At 46.3% G+C, this 20,649-nt stretch overlaps 1 protein-coding gene across 2 annotated transcripts in view; it reads right to left on the reverse strand.

Moving 5' to 3' along the window:
* Positions 1–207: 207 nt before the first annotated feature.
* The window catches only part of LOC124005433 (mediator of RNA polymerase II transcription subunit 13-like), a 31,971-nt gene continuing 11,529 nt past the window's right edge, over positions 208–20,649 (reverse strand). Inside the window, exons 7-30 of one of the 2 annotated variants that reach the window (XM_046314701.1) lie at positions 20,262–20,421; positions 20,052–20,162; positions 14,375–15,073; positions 13,955–14,171; positions 13,565–13,595; positions 13,298–13,419; positions 11,325–11,412; positions 11,002–11,210; positions 8,791–8,990; positions 7,802–8,694; positions 7,478–7,645; positions 6,452–6,675; positions 6,150–6,345; positions 5,571–5,949; positions 5,087–5,303; positions 4,747–4,938; positions 4,253–4,476; positions 4,001–4,143; positions 2,559–2,717; positions 2,240–2,425; positions 1,925–2,070; positions 1,655–1,819; positions 1,380–1,480; positions 208–1,098 (exon numbers count right to left, since the gene is read on the reverse strand). In XM_046314701.1, coding sequence (XP_046170657.1) covers positions 966–1,098; positions 1,380–1,480; positions 1,655–1,819; positions 1,925–2,070; positions 2,240–2,425; positions 2,559–2,717; positions 4,001–4,143; positions 4,253–4,476; positions 4,747–4,938; positions 5,087–5,303; positions 5,571–5,949; positions 6,150–6,345; positions 6,452–6,675; positions 7,478–7,645; positions 7,802–8,694; positions 8,791–8,990; positions 11,002–11,210; positions 11,325–11,412; positions 13,298–13,419; positions 13,565–13,595; positions 13,955–14,171; positions 14,375–15,073; positions 20,052–20,162; positions 20,262–20,421 — 5,363 coding nt within the window. In that variant the 3' untranslated portion in view covers positions 208–965. Of the gene's footprint in view, positions 1,099–1,379; positions 1,481–1,654; positions 1,820–1,924; positions 2,071–2,239; positions 2,426–2,558; positions 2,718–4,000; positions 4,144–4,252; positions 4,477–4,746; positions 4,939–5,086; positions 5,304–5,570; positions 5,950–6,149; positions 6,346–6,451; positions 6,676–7,477; positions 7,646–7,801; positions 8,695–8,790; positions 8,991–11,001; positions 11,211–11,324; positions 11,416–13,297; positions 13,420–13,564; positions 13,596–13,954; positions 14,172–14,374; positions 15,074–20,051; positions 20,163–20,261; positions 20,422–20,649 lie in introns of both variants that reach the window. The other variant, XM_046314700.1, reaches the window with a different exon arrangement.

Raw genomic sequence — 20,649 nt, forward strand, 5'->3', positions numbered from 1 at the left:
GCCATGGCCCTGTCAACCCCTAAAACAACATCTCATTAATGTTCCAATCCAACCCTCACCCAGCAGTGAGGGTGTGGCTAACAAGGACAGAGGTAACATTTGCATTCTGAGTTAGATTTTAACAAACAAGGGCTAGAACCTTGTACCGGAAGAAATCGCTCCATTCCGCAACATTGCAATGTTTCCATAAGAGACAAAACAATTGAATAGGTAGACGCACTTTATTCCTAAAACAGAAGCTGCACCATCTGTAGCGGCACACATTTATATGTACACACATATACACACAATTCTCTAAATCTGTCATATAAAATATATAATCTGACAACCTGTACCTCATATCCCATTTATCTGAATGCATTGAATTACTGTGCAACAGACTCCGCCACTTTGGCTGAGCTGTAAATCATGTCCACTCAAAAGGAGGGGATATAAATGCCCAGCCTACATAAATCTGTACATCAGGGCAATACCCTTTGAAAAAATAATACTCTAAAAGTGGCCTACAGCAAATTCACTTGAACAGGTTTTGGTTTTGTAATTGAGAAAATTACTTTACATTTTAAACCAATTCCTTTTAAAGTGAAATGGCAATACACAACCTTTAGATTTTTTATATATAAAAGATAAAGAAATACAAATGACATTTAAAAACTTACAATAAATAATATATATATATGCAGGCATTTCATTAAGATAAAATTTTATCAGAAGATTGAAATCTAAGATTATTAAAAAGACTATTCTTCTTTATGAAAAGTCCCTTATCATCCAAAATGGACACTTGGCATTTGATTGATAGGCTAGGACACCTCCAGTGCTGCCATGGAGAATCTGGCTGGGGGGGGGGTTCCTTATGGCCATGCCCCCAACCTGCAGTGTTGAAGATCCATCCACTTCAGGGAATCCCCTACCATTTGTTTCATGATGTGATGAGGTCCATACATCCCCCTTGATATCCTTGTTCAGAGCATGTTCATGATAAAGTTGTACATCTGGTTGAGCACCACAAAGTGAACAGGCAGGCAGGAGCGCCGGTCCTGAGTGGCAGGGTCACACGTCAGCCAGGAGAGGGCGTTGTACTGCTCCAGCACAAACCTTTCAGGGGAAGAGAGCACATAATATATGCCATTTATCAGACGCTTTTATCCAAAGCGACTTACAGTCATGTGTGCATACATTCTACATATGGGTGGTCCAGGGGATCGAACCCACTACCCTGGCGTTACAAGCGCCATGCTCTACCAACTGAGCTACAGAACCCCCATCACTAGGTATAACTAAATATACATTCAATTCACCCCTTTTTTCTGCCTATCAAATCAATGTATTGCCCATTTGTTATTTCATATGGCTTCCATTCCATTTGAGCAGTGTACCTGAGCACATCTGAGGTGTGGTTGGAGTCCAGAGGGTGGGAGTGTTTGCTGTGGAGGAGCTCGTCTGATTGGACCGAGGACACGTGGAGGTGCAGGGAGGCCTGGGGAGGGACGACAGAAGGTCAGCTAGAAGAACAGGGAACCATTCAAATGACAGGAATCCTGATCAAGTACACATTTAAGTAACGCATAAATGTGATGCTGAGTTTTAGGACCCGAGAATAACTTAAGCCTTTGCGAGCAGGTTAACTGTCAGAGGAGCGGTAGATGGGTACCTTGAGGAACAGTGGGCACTGGTTCTGTGCCTGGGGGCAGGCTGACCAGAACCAGTCAGGTAGGGGGCCAGCCTTGGCAGTGGAGATGAAGTAGCCCAGAGCCATAGGCTGCTGCAGGATGTTCAGGGCCTCCTCATGGGACTCCATACGGTCTGTGCTTTGGCCCTGGAACACACAGGGACACCACCAATCCTTATTCAACCCTCATTTACCAGTTGTCAGGTAAGCATACTCCTGTTGGTAGTGTTGTGGAGGGGCAGAGGGGCTTACCTTGCTGCCGTCTCCCCCCTGGTGATAGTGTCCACCCGGGGAGTGAACAGGGGAGGTGGTGGGGGAGTTAGGCAGGATGTTGATGAGGTCAGGGTCCACCATGTCGTTATCAAACAGGTCAAAGATGCCCATCCCATCTGAACCATCTATGGAGAGCGATAAACACAAAGAGTCATTCGATACTATATCCCAGGAGCTTAGACAGAGAGTTGCTCTGTCTCCCTGTTTCGGGTAACGTCGCCCTGTGTAGAGCCAGACTACAGCCAGAGCCTAGAAATGCATCAACATCTACAGTGTGTGTGTGGTGTTACTGACCAGGGTTTATGGGGTTGAAGGCGATGTCTAGGTTCTGTTCGGTGGTGCCGTTGTTCACCTGCACCATTGCCGAGGTGGGGAACACCAGGATGTGGGTGCAGGACGTGTCTTGAGGAGTGCTCAGCTGGGACGTCTGCATGTTCAGAGTGGTGCTGCGGCCGAACACTGAGCCTGTCGACACAGAGTCTACACAGCAAAGAGAGGGGTTACCACGATACAGACATCAAAAACATTTCAGGAAACTCCGTGGACTCAGACGGGGGAAGCAAGGGCGCATTGTGCTGCCAACACTCAAGGTTCAACTTTTGTTAGTTTTTACCTGGCATGATGACAAAGGAGCCTTGGGGCTCCATGGCGACCAGGCAGGCGCTGAGGATGCTGGGTGTGTCTGCGGCAGAGATGCCACACATCCTGCAGGTCTCCTTGAGGCGCTTGCTGAGAGACTGCAGGTTCCTTCTGCTCAGTAGAATACTCCAATCTGGAAAACAAAGGGAGATAGAAGATGTCGTCAGTCAGGGCACAACAATAAATATATTGAACAAAAATATAAATGCAATACGTGACAATTTCAAAGATTTTACTGAGTCACAGTTCATATGAGGCAATCAGTCAATTGACATAAATTAATTGGGCCCCAATCTATGGATTTTACATGACTGGGAATACAGATATGAATCTGTTGGTCACAGATACCTTCAAAAAAAGGTAGGGGCGTGGATTAGAAAACCACTTCAATGGCTGTGCGAAGTTGCTGGATATTGGCGGGAACTGGAACATGTTGTACACGTTGATCCAGAGCATACCAAACATGCTCAAAGGGTGACATGTCTGGTGATTATGCATGCCAGAGAAGAACTGGGACATTTTCTGCTTCTAGGAATTGTGTACAGATACTTGCGAACATGGGGCCGTACATTATCAAGCTGAACAATGAGGCGATGGTGGCGGATGAATGACACTACAATGGGCCTCAAGATCGTGTCACTGTATATCTGTGCATTGAAATTGCAATCGATAAAATGCAATCGTGTTTGTTGTCCACAGATTATGCCTGCCCATACCATAACCCCACCACGGGGCTCTCTGTTCACAAAGTTGATATCAGCAAACCACTTGCCCACACGACGCAATACACCCCTCCCGTGTGTCATCTGCCAGGTACGGTTGAAACAGATTCATCTGTGAAGAGCACACTTCTCAAGCGTGCCAGTGGCCATCGAAGGTGAGCATTTGCCCACTAAAGTCGGTTACAATGCAGTCCGGTCAAGACCCTGGTGAGGACGAAGAGCAATCAGATGAGCTTCCCTGAAATGTTTTCTGAGTTTGTGCAGAAATTCTTTGGTTGTGCAGACCCAGTTTTATCAGCTGTCCGGATGGCTGGTCTCAGGTGATGCCACAGGATATAGAGATCCTTGGCTGGTGTTGTTACATGTGGTTCCATTCAATTCTCTGGCAACAACTCTGGAGGACATTTCTAAGGTCAACATGCCAATTGCAGACTCCCACAACTTGAGACATATGTGGAATTGTGTTGTGTGACAAAACTGAACATTTTAGAGTGACCTTTTATTGTCCCCAGCAGGGGTCTTTTGGATCATCAAGGTATATGCAAGGACTAGCCAAATCATGCATGTGAAAAATTTCAGAGATCTTTTATTTCAGCTCATGAAACATGGGACCAACACTTAACATGTTAGGCTTATATTTTTTGTTCAGTGTATATCTCCCCCATCTGGTGGAGTTTGGACTAGTGTGGCATACCTCGTAACTCTCCGTGGCCCATTCTGCCCAGACGGCCAATCACCACCCTCCAGGGCAGTGATGTCACCTGCACCAAACCTAGACACCACTCCCACAGCTTCTGCAGGCCCAGTCGTCTGGCTGAGCCCTTTTTCCTCCGAGCCCTGGACAGAGGACACAACAAACAGTCACGAAAGAGAAAGATACCTGAATTGAATTTGTTTGCATGTCAAGTGTCTACCATTTGGCAGGTTGTGTGTGTGTGTCACTGACCTGTTAGGCACGTCGATGCTGATGATGCATGTCTCCAGAAGCTCTCCTGATTGGTCAGTACAGGAGGCCAGGAGCCAACGCTGGTCATGCGACAGGCAGTAGCCCACAAACAGCACATTGTACTTCTGAGAGGCCTCACCAAACGTCTCCCCTAGCTCTGTCTGCTTGTCCTTGATGGGTGCCAGGATGAACGGTGGTGTGTACAGACGCAGACATTCTGGTCTCTGCACAGGTGTAAAAGTCAGGTCATGGGTCAAACCAATGGTTCCTTATGTTTCACTTAGCAAGCTGTATTTAGTAAGCCATTGTCTTTATTCAACAGAGCAGTGGTCTCTTGGATCATCAAGGTATATGCAAGGACTAGCCAAAGACCAGGATGTTATATTAAAACAGACCATTCACATTGTGACAGTTTCTAAAAACCGATCAGCAGTCTAAATCAATCCAGGAATAATATTTGTGAGGTTTTGTGCAGTTTCCTATGTGCGGTTTACCTCTGTGCTCCTCAGTGCCATGTCAATGGCCAGGCCTGGGCCAAAGCCCGTCAGAGCCTTGATGTTGGTGTTGCCGGGGAGGGGCCGTCTGCACTGCGTGAACACTGAGAAGGCCAGGGACTTGAGGTGCTGACCGTACAGATGGCGCTCCTCAATGCGCACAGGCTGCAACAGGTACTGACAGGGAATGATCTGACCAACACATCATATTGTTAGAAACAGCCTTTTTAAACACACCAACCCCCACAGGGGTTTGAGATAACTTGTCTGTAGAGCCAATGTGCTGAACATAAATGTGAATAGTCTGCAGTCTGGCTACATGTGTCAAGTCCTCCATTACCTGCACAGACACAGAGTTTCTGATGTGAGGTGGCAGGAACTGGAGCATCTCCACATAGCAACGCAGCAGACCCAGTGTCCACACACTGGAGTGGGTGTCCCTCCCCCCGTCCTCGTAGCTGAAGGGGTCCACGATGTAAACCACAATGGACGGCGGAAACGTCACAGCATGGGACTCTCCGTCTGTAGGGACGCCCACCTTGTCTCTCTCCAATGTGCTATAGAGAGAGCAGCAGTGGCGTCAAAGGTCCAACAGCCAATAATGAACTAGCTTTAAGTATTAAAGACATTTAGCAGGCCAAATGTTATTTTCCAGACAAGTCTGGTGCATAAAAATGGGAGAGATGGGTAAGGTTTTGCAGTCGTAATTCAACCTATTCCAAGTGCGAGTCAATTACAAATTTGGGGCTACAAGTGGTGCTACAGAAAATCATTTAAACTCCGTGTGACTAAACCTGAGGATGCAAGATGGTGGGGTTACATACGTCTCTATGGGCTCGGTACTGGCCTGGGGCTGGTTGGCAGGGGGGCCATTCTCCCCTGCAGTCTGAGGACACGACTGGGGCCCATTCTGGGAGACGCTGCCCTGCAGGCCTGATGTCCCGTATGGTGTGTAGGAGCTGGGCTTGGCCGACGGTATTCCTACTCCCCCTATCCCTCCCATTGCCTGGGGGCCTGTGGAGGAGGGTGGGGTGCTGTTGGTGTTGGCAGGCTGGGCAGTGCTGCTGCTGGTGGAGCTCTGGGGACCTGAGGAGGGGGTGGTGGAGCTGGGGGACTGGGAGGAGGAGGACTGAGGGGAGGCCACAGTGGGGCCACGCTGGTTTAACAGAGAGCTGTCCAGAGACTGTCCAGCCAGGTATGGAGCTGATGAGAGTAACAAATAAGTAAAGAAAAATATAGCCAATGTCAAATATTAAACTCAACTCAGAAAATAACCAATAAATTACATCTGAATATTTGCTTCTTGTATAAGCCACATCAAAAATTATAAACCGAAAAGAGATCCCATCTCTTATTCAGTACAATCTGCTGAAATAGAAGATGGCAATCTAATGAAGACGTACCCAGGTCATGCCGGCACACTTGGGCATACAGTTTGAGTTTGTTGAAGGCTTCGCTGTTTCCGTTGCTGCTGGCCATCTTGAGGAACCAGTCACTGAGAGGCTGCTCTGCCCGGTTCCTGCCCTCTGCTGTACCAACCCGCAATATTCCATCTGCATGAGTCTTACAGATTGGTCTGTGCTGACCCAGTCGACAGGCCTGCAAAGATGAAAAATAATGGTAAATGTACCATTAAAAAAAAAACATGTTTTATTAGACTATCGAGGTTGTCTATGTGCGTGAGAGTGTGTGTGTCCCCGCTTACTTCGTACGCGGCCGTAAGGTCTTTGAAGAAGCTCTTAGCCCCACGGAGCAGAGCTTCATTCTCGGGACAGATGACTACATATCCCACGTCCCTGTGGGAGCCGAAGGGTTCCAGCAGCAGCTTCTCCCAGTAAGGCAAGCCGAAGGGCGACAGCACCACAAAGTCATACTCATACCCCACCAGGAAGGTAGGGATGGGGAGGGGCTCTGGAGACTCGTCAGTGCCTAATGGTTCAGAGAGGAGGGACAGTCAGACTCATTGCAGAAGGAGTTGAGGGCGGCAGGTAACCTAGCGGATAGGACCGCTGGGGCCGTACCTGAAAAGTTCGCTGTTTGGAATCGACTAGGTGAAACAATATATTGATGTGCCCTTGAGCAAGGTACTTAGACCTATTTGCTCCAGTAAGTCGCTCTGGATCAGAGCGTCTGCTAAATTACAGAAACAAAAAAGTTAAAAAATAAATGTAGGTTGTCACATTAAACACTTGTTTCTGACTCCAAAAAATCCTGATAAAATCTATATGATCATTACATATTTAGAGCGCATGTGATACCAGGGAAAAGATAATGGACCTATATATTTTTATATCATATTATATTTGAGAACTACAATCACCAAAATAAAAGCTAGACAATAAGGGTGAACTAAATTTAGTAGTATGGATTCTGTCATTATGTTTAAGCAAAAGAACACAGCATTAACAAAGTCAAAATTCATGGATTGCAGGAAATTATATTTCAAAACGGCAAAGTTGTCAACTCCATGACAAAATGTAAAATTGAAGGAAATTTGCATTAAACTGCAAGATTCTCTCAGCTCCACGGTAAAACGTGGAGTAGAATAGCACAAAATTTGCACATTTTTTTCTTCCAGTTCTCAGCTCCGTGGAGACATTTATAGAATTGCAAGAATTCTATTCAATTCAGCCACACCAACAGGCCACCACCTAAGCCTGTTTTTGATCCAGAAAAAACCCTGGATCTTTATGTATTATTATTGCTTGATTTTTAAAGTCCTTGTGTTTACCGTAGGATCCCCTGCCGGCCATCTTGTGAAACTGCTGCCAGGTGAGAGGTCCCTGAACGCCCCAGGAACGTACACTTCTCTTCTTCTGGATGGCATCTTGGAGTACAGGCTGAAGGGAGAGCAGCACCCGCAGCACGTCCTGAGAGAACAGCCTGCTCACTTCTGCAGCTGGAGACAAGAGGGTGGGAAGGCTCAGAATCATACACCTAACCAAGAAGACTGGGTTTTTACATAAGAGGAGTAGGAAGAGAGAGAGGAAAAGCAGTAAAGAGTAGGAGGGGAAACAAGTTTGTGCATTATCAATGAGTGAAGGAGCAGACTCACTTTTGCGTTTCGGCCAGTTGTGTAGACAGGTGCTCTTAACCAGCACCTCGTCCACCTTGCCTCCTGACATGTTGTCCATGAACTGCCGGCCATGCTCCAGAGCCATGTAGCAGTCGTTATAGCAGTCCCTCTCCTCTACCCGTAGAGAAGAGTGAGAGGGGCCGGAGGACAACGCCTTGGGGTACTCAACTCCAGCCATGCGGGAGAATGGGTTGGTGCACTGATCCTGCAGCAACAGGATGAGCTCGTCTGGGGGCCTCTCGGTGGAGTTGCCGGTCCTGTGAAGGGAGGCAGCGCGCAGCTCCTGGAAACGCCTCTCAGAGTCCCGGCCGGCGTCCGAGCCACGCCCCACCACGTCCAGCTCATCCTCCAGGAAGAGACCGGCCGAGCTGCCGTAGCGACGGTTGACCACAGCGCTGAAACCACAAGTGCAGGGGTACTGGGCCTCGCCGTTGTCGTTAAGATACACGCCCACATCAGCGCCACGGATGTTCATGTTGCACACGCACACGCAGCAGCTGTCAAAGTTACAGTCCTTGAAGAGGTTCATGACAGACTCAGAGAGGATGAGGGTGACGTAGAGGCTGTGGGCCTCAGGGATGGAGGGCACAGTGGCTGGCTCCACTGAGCTGAGAGGTCGGCAAGTAGAAGGGGTGGAGGCAGGCGAGTAGAGGTCAGAGTTGTCGTATTTGAGCGATCCCTGGACACTGGCAGGCCCTCTTGGGGTGCGTGGGGTACGGGGAGTGCGTGGGGTGGGGGCGGAGAAGCGGGGTGTGGCCGGGGAGGGCAGGATGCCCGTGCCGCTGTTGCTGGGTGGGGCACTGTTGGACATGAAGGGAGTGTGGGTCTGTGGTGTGTAGCTCTGGTAGTCTGGCTCCACACTGGGGATGTTACTGAAATAAGGAGACAACAGCACACACATTAAAACCCCTGACACATGTGGGTATATGAGACTTAAATAACTCAAGAGGACCAGTTTGATTGGTTACCCGTCTTTGGTAAGGAGGCCCATGGTTGGCACAGGGGGTATGAGCTCCAGTTTGCCCATGTTCCAGCTGGGTGTGTAAACACAGTCCTCTGGCAGCTTGATGGGCATCATACACTGACTGGGAAGCATCTTCAGCGGAGCAAACATGGAGCAGCCCGTGAATGCCTTGCACGCCTCTGACTTATAAACAAACGAGAAGTCCTGGAGGTATAATGTGGGAAGAGAATGAAAATAAGCCACTAACACTTCAGCAAGTCTAAGGTAAGAAAAAGCATTGAAGCAGACACCAGCATGAATAGACAGTGTCAGTCTTATCCCCCACCCCCCCTAAAAAAACAATCTTGCACTTGTATTTTCCTACAAGCACTGGCTTGGATAACCTCAGAGGGAAAAATGTACTTAACTGCAAGTCATTCTGGATAAGAGTACCTGCTAAATGACAAAAATGTAGAACTTCCACGCTAGGCTGAAGTGTTCAAAGGCCAATTAAAGGCCCGGTCTAGTTAGAAATTAGATTTAACTGTGCTTAAAGAAATATTTCCACACAAGGTAAAAATAATACTGTGAAAATGATAATGTAAGAGCTGCTTGAAAAGACCACCTGGAAATTCTGCCCGTTTTGGTGGGATGAAGTTTTGGCATGCCTGGCAACATCAAGTTAATAGACCAAAAACAAAGAGCATTTCAAACCTCTGCTAATAAAGGCTATTTTTCAGGTTACATATCCCTCTCCCATTATGATCATCCAATTAGGCCCCACACTCCGACCACTCCCAGACAGTACTAAGAAAATTATTGCTTGAGAAATTGCTCTCTGCTTAGAAGCCATGAAGTGCTTTGAAAGGCTGGTCATGGCTCACATCAACACCATTATCCCAGGGACATAAGACCCACTCCAATTTGCATACCGCCCTAACAGATCCACAGATGATGCAATCTCTATTGCACTCTATTGTTCTTTCCCACCTGGACAAAAGGAACACCTATGTGAGAATGCTATTCATTGACTACGACTCAGCGTTCAACACCATAGTGCACTCAAAGCTCATCACTAAGCTAAGGACCCTGGGACTTAAACACCTCCCTCTGCAACTGGATCCAATACTTCCTGACGGGCCACCCCCGGGTGGTAAGGGTAGGCAACAACATATCTGCCACGCTGATCCTCAATACAGGGGCCCCTCAAGGGTGCGTGCACAGTCCCCTTCTGTTCTCCCTGTTCACCCATGACTGCATGGCCAGGCACGACTCAAACACCATCATTAAGTTTGCCGATGACAACAGTGGTAGGCCTGATCACCGACAATGATGAGACAGCCTATAGGGAGGTCAGAGACCAGACCGTGTGGTGCAAGGACAACAACCTCTCAACGTGATCAAGACAAAAGGAGATGATTGTGGACTACAGGAAAAGGAGGACCAAGCACATCCCCATTCTGATCGACAGGGCTGTAGTGGAGCAGGTTGAGAGCTTCAAGTTCTCAACTTGTTCTCACGTCAACAAACTAACATGGTCCAAGCACACCAAGACAGTCGTGAAGAGGGCATGACGAAACCTATTCCCCCGCATGAGACTGAAAAGATTTGGCATGGGTCCTCAGATCCTCAAAAGGTTCTACAGCTGCACCATCAAGAGCATCCTGACTGGTTGCATCACTACAGAGGATAGTGCGTACAGTCCAGTACACCACTGGGGACAAGCTTCTGCCATCCAGGACCTCTATACCAGGCAGTGTCAGAGGAAGGACCTAAAATTGTCAAAAACTCCAGCCACCTGAGCCATAGACGGTTCTCTCTGCTACCGCACAGCAAGCAGTCCCGGAGCACCAAGTCTAGGTCCAAGGATGTTCTAAACAGCTTCTACCCATTCTACCCCCAAGCCATAAGACCCCTGAACATCTAATCAAATGGATACCAAGACTATTTGCATTGCTCCCCCCCTTCTACACTGCAGCGACTCTGTTGTTATCTATGCCAGTCACTTTAATAACTCTACATATATATTACCTCGACACTGGTTCCCCCACACATTGACCTTGTACCAGCACACTGTATATAGCCCCGCATTTCACTGTAATGTCTATAGCTGTTGTATTCGGCACATGTGACAAATGAAATTTGATTCGAAAACAATAACAGTAAGGTACTTAATTATCACCCAGAAATTATTTGATATAGAGTTGAAAATGGCTGCATTGGGCCTTTAAGTTACCTTGATCTCAGAGGGCTTGGGGCTGCAGAAGCCTTCCTCCACCTCCATCTTGTAGTGGCTGCTAAGCTGGCTCCCATCCAGCAGAGTGAGGCCCACCCCGGTCTCCAGGCCACCGTAGTCCTTGCCCCCAGTGTTCATGGGGGAGTAGCCCATGGTGTGCTGCTCCAGGGAGGGAGGGGTGGGGAACATCTTGTGCAGGTCAGCTGAGCCTGGGGACAGGAAGGTGAACGGGGGAATCACCCTATTGTTTGGTAAATTAATGTAGGATACAGTGATGACCTAAAGAGGAACTTTAGGGAAGGAATTGGAGAAAGGGAACATACTTATGCAGGACAGAGGGTCCAGATTTGATGTTTTGTGTTCCTTACTGCCAAACTTGTCTCCATGAACTCCTGCTCTCCTGGATCCAGGCTGCTGGGGAGAGAACATTTAGAATGTTTTAAACAGGCTTTGATCAAAACATGTAGAGATAATTATTAAGACTTTACACAATGTTCTGTTAGCAAAGTATCAACGGGAGATATGGAAACAGACAAAAGGATATGTAACCCAAACAATGTCCCCCCAATGTAGATGGGAACTACAGTGCCTTCAGTAAGTATTCATACGCCTCTTAATTTATTCCACATTGTTACAGCCCGAATTCAAAACTGGAGTAAAAAAATAATTCCCACCCATCCTGGGGCGGCAGGGTAGCCTAGTGGTTAGATAGAGCATTGGACTAGTAACCGAAAGGTTACAAGTTCAAATCCCCGAGCTGACGAGGTACAAAATCTGTCGTTCTGCCCCTGAACAGGCAGTTAACCCACTGTTCCTAGGCAGTCATTGAAAATAAGAATTTGTTCTTAACTGACTTGCCTAGTAAAATAAAGGTAAAATAAAAAAATTAATCTACACACAATTTCCCATGCCAAAGTGAACAAATGTTTTGAGAAATATTTTTCATTTCATTCATTTAAATAAGTATTCACACCCCAGTCAATACTTTGTAGAAGCACCTTTGGCGGCATTTACAGCTTTGAGTCGTCATGGGTATGTCTGTATCCGCTTTGCACATCTGGATTTGGGGATTTTCTCACATTCTGCCTTGCAGATTTTCTCAAGCTCTGTTAATTGGGAGCAGCAGTGGACAGCAATCTTCAAGTCATTCCACAAATTGTCAATGAGATTCAAGACTGGGCTTTGGCTGGGCAACTCAAGGATTTTCACATTCTTGTTCTGAAGCCAATCCAGCCTTGCTTTGGCTGTATGCTTGGAGTCGTTGTCCCGTTAGAAGGTAAATCTTTGCCACAGTCTAAGGTTGTTTGCACATTAAAGCAGGTTATTATCAAGTATTTACCTGTATTTGGCTCCATTCACCCCCCCCCATTCTTAGTCTTCCAGTCCCTGCCGCTGAAAAGCATCCCCATAACATGATGCTGACACCACCATGCTTCACAGTAGGGATGGTGTTAGATGTGTGATGAGCTAAGCTTCTCCAGACATTGCGCTTTACATTCAGGCAAAATAGTAAATGTTTTGCTTCATTGGACGACATATTTTGCCTTATGCTCAGTCTTTCACAAGACAATTTTCATGCCTTGTGCTGTCATGTGCCTTTTTCCTCAGGAGAGGCTTCTGTCTGGCCACTTCTATAAAGCCTAGATTGCTGAAAGGCTGTATAGACTGTAGAGACCGATGTCCTTCGGGCAGGTTCTCCCATCTCAGCTAAGGAACTCCGTAGTTCTGTCAGAGTGTTCATTGGGTTCTTGGTCATCTCCCTGACCAAGGTACTTCTTGCCGGGTTGCTCAGTTTGGTCAGACAGCCAGCTCTAGCCAGAGTCTGGGTAGTTCCAATTTTTCAACACTCTAGAAAAGATTTAATACCCCTTGCCTAATCACAATTCTGTCTCTACAACATCTATCGACAGTTGATTCAACTTAATTGTGTAGTAGCAGTTCTTACATGCACGGTCAACTGTGGGACCTTATATAGACAGGTGTGTTACTTTCTAAAATCAACTGAATTGGCCATAGGTGGACTCCAATCAAGTTGTGGTAACATCAAGGATGATCAAAGGAAATTTGATGCGCCTGAGCTCAATTTGGACTGTCATAGCAAAGGAGTCCATTTAATTTTCAATAAATTTGCTAAAATCTCTAAAAACATGTTTTAATTTTGTCAGTATGGGGTAGTGTGTGTAGATGGGCGAGAATTTGTATTGAATCTATTTTGAATTCAGGCTGTAGCACAACAAAATGTGGATTAAGTCAAAGGGTATGAATACTTTCTAGAGGCAATGTATACTCTACTGACCGCTAGCTCGTCTTCGTCTGAGTTGAAGAGGTTGTCCAGGTCGTTGATGGACACAGCCAGGTCTGTCTCATGGATAAGGCTGGTGGAGGGTACAGGCTTTCCACCAGCTGCACCCTGACCATCTGCACACACACACACAGAAAGACAAAGAACAAAAGGAAGTCCCCTCAGTAACCACTCTGGATGACCATTTTATTGACATTCCAATCTTTTATAGTTTTACAGGAGTGATTAAAACAAAGTCTTCAACAAGAAAGAAATGCTCACCATCTGCTGAGGTTCCACTGCCATCGTCACCCTAAGAGAAACAAACACCAGCATAAAACGTGTTATTCTCTTGGCATCTGCTACATCAGTGGTTCCCAACCAGGGGTACTAAGACCACTGAGGGTACTTAAGACTCATGAGACCATAAGCTTACTGGTAAAATGCACGAGGGAGTACTTCAAGGGGTACTACAGGCAAAGCAAAATTCAGTTGGTGGTACAGTAAGCAAAAAAGGTTGAGAACCACTGTGCTACAGCATCCCATAAGCAAAGGCGTAGTATACACCTCAGTCAACTGAACTAACAAATCCTACCACATTAGGTAAGATTAGGAAAAGTGTATAGGGATAACTATGGAATTAATTATTAGAAACTCATGTTTGATACTGACCTTGTGTCTCTTGCTGGTCTCTCTGTCCGAGCCAGGTTTGTCCTTCTTGTCAGTGAAAGTGAACTCCTCGTCTCCTTCCACGAAGGCGTAGGGGTCTGGCTCCTCCTCCTGATCCTCGTCAGCCATGGCAGCCACCAGGTGGCTGTTCCTCCTCTGGGTGTAGGTCCTCACCAAGTCTTCAGACACCTTCAGAGGCCTGCCAGAGCCAGACATCAATCTGAGAGGAGACAATGTTAAATAGATGATCAGTAATCATATGAAAGGAGGGGAAACTGCATATATAATGCTCCAAGTGGATGTACACAGAGAGAGAGAGAGAGAGAGAGGGAGAAACCAAATATCTATCATAGCCACTCATCACCTTGGTGCTTATAGTAAGGTTTATCATTAAATGTTGAAAGAGAGGGGTAGTGTACTCACTCTGTGACAGAGACAATGTTCTCCTGCCCTCCTCCTTCCCCAGAGTCATCCAGTAGTTTGTCCACTGGCAACAGTGGTGTGAAGAAGTCGGAGGTCTTCTTCCGTGGCAGGTTGAAGTATTTCCAGGGGTTGTGGGCCGAGTCTTCGTTGGGGTTGATGGCTGATCCCACATAGACAGTGGGTTCCAGGGAATCAGGGTAGGCAGGTGGGAAAGGCAGAGGCAGGGGCTCCAGGTGGGGCTCGTCGGGCGAGGTCTTTTGGGGAAGCAGGCAGGGCTCGGAGGAGGGGGGGTAGAAGTGTTGGTGGATGGGCGTGGAGGAGCTCTTCATGGCCCCAGGGTCTTCCTCCCCGCGCTCGCAGGGATGGGGGCTGAGAGGGGGGGGTTGGGGGGAGCCGGCCAGGTCTTGGTGGGGCCTGTGGGTGTGCAACATGGGGGCTTTGGAAGGGGCCGTGTCCACGTGGTGGAGGCTGGGGTAGGGGCCCTCATCCTGGGTTCTCATACACAGCCTCTGGGGCTCCATGGCCTGCTCCTCAAACACATAGCTGCGGTGGTGGAAGGGTGTCTGGGGCCTCTTCTGCTGCTTCTCCCCCTTCTCCAGCTTCTCGCCCAGCTTGTGTTTGGGCAGCGGCTGTGAGGGCTGGCCCACCGACGGGGGGTTTCCTGAGGTGCTGCCTGATCGTTGCTTCTGGTTTTTATGCCTGGGGTAAAGAGAGAAATTATTTAAATAGTAATTTACTGAATGTTCACTTCCAAGGTGTCTGTGATTAAAACAGATCCCCTAAAGCATGCATTCCCAAACTGGGGATGTGATTATTTTTTATTTTTTTAAACATTTTCAGACAGTCCATTTATATTTTCCAACAGGGCTATACACAAGGTTTTTTCCCCTCGCTTGAGTCGTTTCACTGACAAAAACTAAATTAAACCATCTAGTGTTCAGCGAAATAACACCAATGTCAAATACAGGTAGCCTAGTCAAATAATTAACATCTAAACACATTAAACATTACTCTCTCGTGGGAATTCTACTAACGGTCCGTATGTAGCCAAATGTAGCTGCTGCTCATTCAGTTTGCTCGAAAATAGATGAATGGTAAAAAAAGAAGAAGAAGCAAGGCCCGCATCCATAGAGACACATACCAGTTCTACTGGTAGTACTGCTACTACCAGCAGTACTACACCTGCACCTGTCGACGACAAGTTGTTCTGCTTCCACGAGCACATCCAATGCTAGCATTAGTAATTCTACATTTTGTTGTTAACCCAGCTAGCATGGACACTGACAGTTGTGAATCTGATGCAGCCGAAGAGCTACTGCCCCCTTACCCGGGAAAGCACCTTACAGACAGGGACGTTGGACCATCGAAGAGGTGCAAATATAACTACATCTATTTGGGGTTCACTTATATTGGGAGCAGTGCCTTTCCTCAGACAGTGTGTTATAGGTGCAAAGGTACTCTCACAACTCGATGAAACCTTCACTCTTGCGCAGACATTTAGAAACAAAAACATGCCAATTTAAAAAATAAGCCACGGGAGTTAGAGAATTAAGATGACTTTCAAGTAGTAAGACACGTATAAAAGCAACAGATACCATTAATAAGGAGCTAGAAGCGTCTTATATGGTGAGCTACCGGAGTGGCTAGGACAGTGTAGCCTAGTGGTTAGAGCATTGGACTAGTAACCGAAAGGTTGCAAGTTCAAATCCCCGAGCTGACAAGGTACAAAATCTGTCGTTCTGCCCCTGAACAGGCAGTTAACCCACTGTTCCTAGGCAGTCATTGAAAATAAGAATTTGTTCTTAACTGACTTGCCTGGTTAAATAAAGGTAAAAATAAATACTATTGTGGAGGACTTTATTATTCCTGCTGCCACAGATATGGCTGGGGGAAAAGGCCCCAAAAAACTATACTAACAATGCCTTCATCAAACACTGTTTCACGATGCATCAGCATCATGGCAGATGTTTTGAAACAATTACTGCTGCGCATACAAGCCAGTGAATTGTGTGTGTTACAGCTGGATGAGCCAACAAACGTGGCAGGCCTGGCACAGCTCCTGGTATATGGCGTTTATGGGGGGTCAATTAAGGAAGACCTCTTCTGTAAACCACTGGGGAAAAAAAATGTAAGTACTGGAGAACTTTGTGACATCAAATAGACTTTGGTGGTCAAGATGAGTTGGTATCTGTACGGATGGCGCAAAAGCCATGACAGGGAGACATAGTGGAGTGGTAACATGCGTGTAAGCAGTTGCTCCTGACACCACTTGGGTACACTACGGCATCCACCGAGAGGCTCTTGCTGCCAAAGGAATGCCTGACAGCTTGAGATATGTTTCACTACAGTGAAAATTGAGGCTATGATTAAGAAGTTGGAGCTCTTCTCTGTCTGCATTAACAAGGACAACAGACAGGTCTTTCCATCATTGTATGATTTGTGCAACTGAACTCAAGCTTACAGACAATGTCAAATGTGATATACAGTGGCTTGCAAAAATATTCACCCCCCTGTGGCATTTTTCCTATTTTGTTGCCTTACAAACTGGAATTAAAATTGATTTTGGGGGGTTTGTATCATTTGATTTACACAACATGCCTACCACTTTGAAGATGCAATTTTTTTTTAAATTGTGAAACAAGAAATAAGACAAAAAAACAGAACTTGAGCATGCATAACTATTCACCCCCCCAAAGTCAATAATTTGTAGAGCCACCTTTGCAGCAATTACAGCCGCAAGTCTCTTGGGGTGCGTGTCTATAAGCTTGGCACATCTAGCCACTGGGATTTTTTTCCCATTCTTCAAGGCAAAACTGCTGCAGCTCCTTCAAGTTGGATTGGTTTCGCTGGTGTACAGCAATGTTTAAGTCATACCACAGATTCTCAATTGGATTGAGGTCTGAGCTTTGACTGGGCCATTCCAAGACATTTAATGTTTCCCCTAAAACCACACGAGTGTTGCTTTAGCAGTATGCTTAGGGTTATTGTCCTGCTGGAAGATGAACCTCTGTCCCAGTCTCAAATCTCTAGAAGTCAAACAGTTTTCCTTAAAGAATTTCCCTGTATTTAGCACCATCCATCATTCCTTCAAATTTGACCAGTTTCCCCATCCCCACAGCATGCTGCTGCCACCACCATGCGTCACTGTGGGCATGGTGTTTTCCTTGATGGCCAAAAAGCTCAATTTTAGTCTCATCTGACCAGAGTACCTTCTTCCATATGTTTGGGGAGTCTCCCACAAGCCTTTTGGCGAACACCAAAATGTGTTTGCTTATTTTGACTTTAAGCAATGGCTTTTTATGGCCACTCTTCCGTAAAGCCCAGCTCTGTGGATTGTACGGCTTAAAGTGGCCCTATGGATAGATACTCCAATCTCCTCTGTGGAGCTTTGCAGGTCCTTCATGGTTAGCTTTCATCTCTTTGTTGCACCTCTGATTAATGCCCTCCTTGCCTGGCCCGTGAGTTTTGGTGGGCAGCCCTCTCTTGGCATGTTTGTTGTGGTGTCATATTCTTTCCATATTTTAATAATGGATTTAATGGTGCTCCATGGGATGTTCAAAGTTTATTCTGATATTTTTTTATAACCCAACCCTGATCTGTACTTCTTCACAACTTTGTCCCTGCCCTGTTTGTAGAGCTCCTTGGTCTTCATAGTGCCGCTTGCTTAGCGGTGTTGCAGACTCTGGGGCCTTTCAGAACAGGTGTATTTTTACTGAGATCATGTGACATTTAAATGAAGTCCACCTGTGTGCAATCTAACTAATTATGTGACTTCTGAAGGTAATTGGTTGCACCAGATCTTATTTATGGTCTTCATAGCAAAGGGAGTGAATACATATGCATGCACCACTTTTTCGTGTTTTAGAATTTTTTTCATTTCACTTCACCAATATCAACTATTTTGAGCTCAGTCCATTACATGAAATCCAAATCATTGTAAATTACAGGTTCTAATGCAACAAAATTGGAAAAACACCAAGGGGGATGAATACTTCTGCAAGGTACTGTAGCGAAGCACCTGAGTGAGTAGGGTGTGCAATTACGCGGGTATTTTCCCAAAACATGTGACACAAACAATTAGTTAGGATTCGTTATCCTTTTCATGCCCTGCCTCCAGTCCACTTACCGATATCTGAACAAGAGAGCCCCGTCGAAATTGCAACAAGTGGTTCTGTGAAAAATTAATTTAATCAGAAGCCACTTCCAGATTTCTGCGCTCAAAGTAACTTGCCTTGGCAAAACGCGCTGTTAAGACACTGATTCCGTCTGCAATCATGTACCTATGTGAGAGTGGATTCTCAGCCCTCACTAGCATGACAACTAAATAGACACAGACTGTGTGTGGAAAATGATTTAATTACAACCCAACATTGCAGAGTTATGTCCATCCTTTCAAGCACACCCTTCTCATCAACCTGTGTTGAGTTATTCACAATTTTCGATGAACAAATAAAGTTTTATATGTAAGATGACTAAAGAGCAAAATTATATTTAAAATATTATTATTTGTGCCCTGGTACTAATAAGAGCTCTTTGTCACTTCCCACAAGCCGGGTTTCCGGGTTCTTATGTTTAATAAATGTATCGTATAGTGCGTGTGTGGCAGGCTTACAATGATGGCAACAACAACAAACATTTGAGAATGCGCTGACCCTGGTGCTAGAGGGGGTATGCAGCTGGAGGTTGAATGTTTGAAGGGGTACGGGACTAGAAAACATTTGAGAATGCGCTGACCCTGGTGCTAGAGGGGGTACGCAGCTGGAGGTTGAATGTTTGAAGGGGTACGGGACTAGAAAACATTTGGGAACCACTGCCCTAAAGGACTCTGGTGAGTTATGGGGGGAAATTATCAGCCTAAAAACACATGTAAAGTATGGCCCACAGGTCAGATCTGGCCCATGACAATTCTCTCCAGCTTTCACAATGATTTGGGTTGTCAATTCATTTTGGCCCGCTTCCATACCGCACACGACGTGCTGCACTACAAGTCCCAGCAAGCACTGCCAACGTGTTGAGCGCCAAAGGCAGTGCATTGCCACACACACCTCCTCCCAGACTCAGGAGCCAGCCAGACATCTTTGTGTCAAAAAGCTATTAGATTAGTAGTAATTTATACTCTGTGTAAATCCTTAAAGGACACACACGCAAGTATAAATGAGTTAACATTCGAGTCATCTACTTTACGAAATTACAGCCCGATGTGCTTGCACATCAACTCAACATCAATTGCGCTGTCCCGTTTTTAGCACGTAGCGGAGGAAAGTACACAGGAAGTCCTCCTAGGCTACTAAAATGTTGCAGTCTGGCTTCGGTTTTTAAACTTGACCATGAATAACCCACCAAAAAAAAAAAAACTCAAATATGTTTTACTAGGGTTGCAGCATATTAGCCAATGCACATCTGCAAGCATAGGATGGACAAATATTATTTATCTTGTTTCGTGTTAAATTGCTATATACAGCACCCCATGGTCAATATTTACATTTTTAAAGGCGCATATTTTTCCAATAAAACAAATGCCAGTGTGGGTTGAAGTTGTATGCACGTTATATTCTAAAAACAAACATACTATTTCTGGCCTGTAAATTATTTTTATTCAATATGGCCCGTGTGGTGATTGAGTTAGACAATCCTGGCCTACAACGACCCCCACCGTTATAAACATGATCCACAGTACCTTGAGCAGTTGCAGTGTGCCCTATGCGAGAACTCCACAAAATCCCACACTCCTGTTTTGTCCACCTCCTCCTCCTCACAGGTACCATTGGTCAATGTAGCAAACTTCCTCCTGACAAAGAACCAGACAAACAGAGCTCAGCAGACAGACTCCTTCAATAGACCAGTAGTATATGAATCAGTAGGGTGATTTGACTTTTAGTGTACATACTTGTTCTGGGCCCGGTTGGTAGTGCACTCCTGCCACACGCTCTCCACCACCTGGGCAGCCAGCCTGCGGGGGATCTTGCTGCCGTGGATACCACTGCTTTTGGAGCTGAAACCATCCACTGTCGAGCAGAGCTTCAACCACCTCTGTGCTGCCTGAGAATCTACATGGGAAAAGAAAGTAACACTTACGTGATAATGCCCGAGAAGCCGGTGTTTGGAAGATATATATAGGCACAGGTGTTAGTCCCGCGAAGAAGTCGAGGGCCGGCAAACCGTGACAATATAGTCACCAAACACTGGCTTCGAGGACATCACCAACACATGGCTCTCAAACTTCACCTCTGTCGAGTCCACACGGGAGTTGCAACAACCGGGTAAGACTAACTACC

Source organism: Oncorhynchus gorbuscha, linkage group LG19, assembly GCF_021184085.1.
Source record: "Oncorhynchus gorbuscha isolate QuinsamMale2020 ecotype Even-year linkage group LG19, OgorEven_v1.0, whole genome shotgun sequence".
Taxonomy (NCBI): domain Eukaryota; kingdom Metazoa; phylum Chordata; class Actinopteri; order Salmoniformes; family Salmonidae; genus Oncorhynchus; species Oncorhynchus gorbuscha.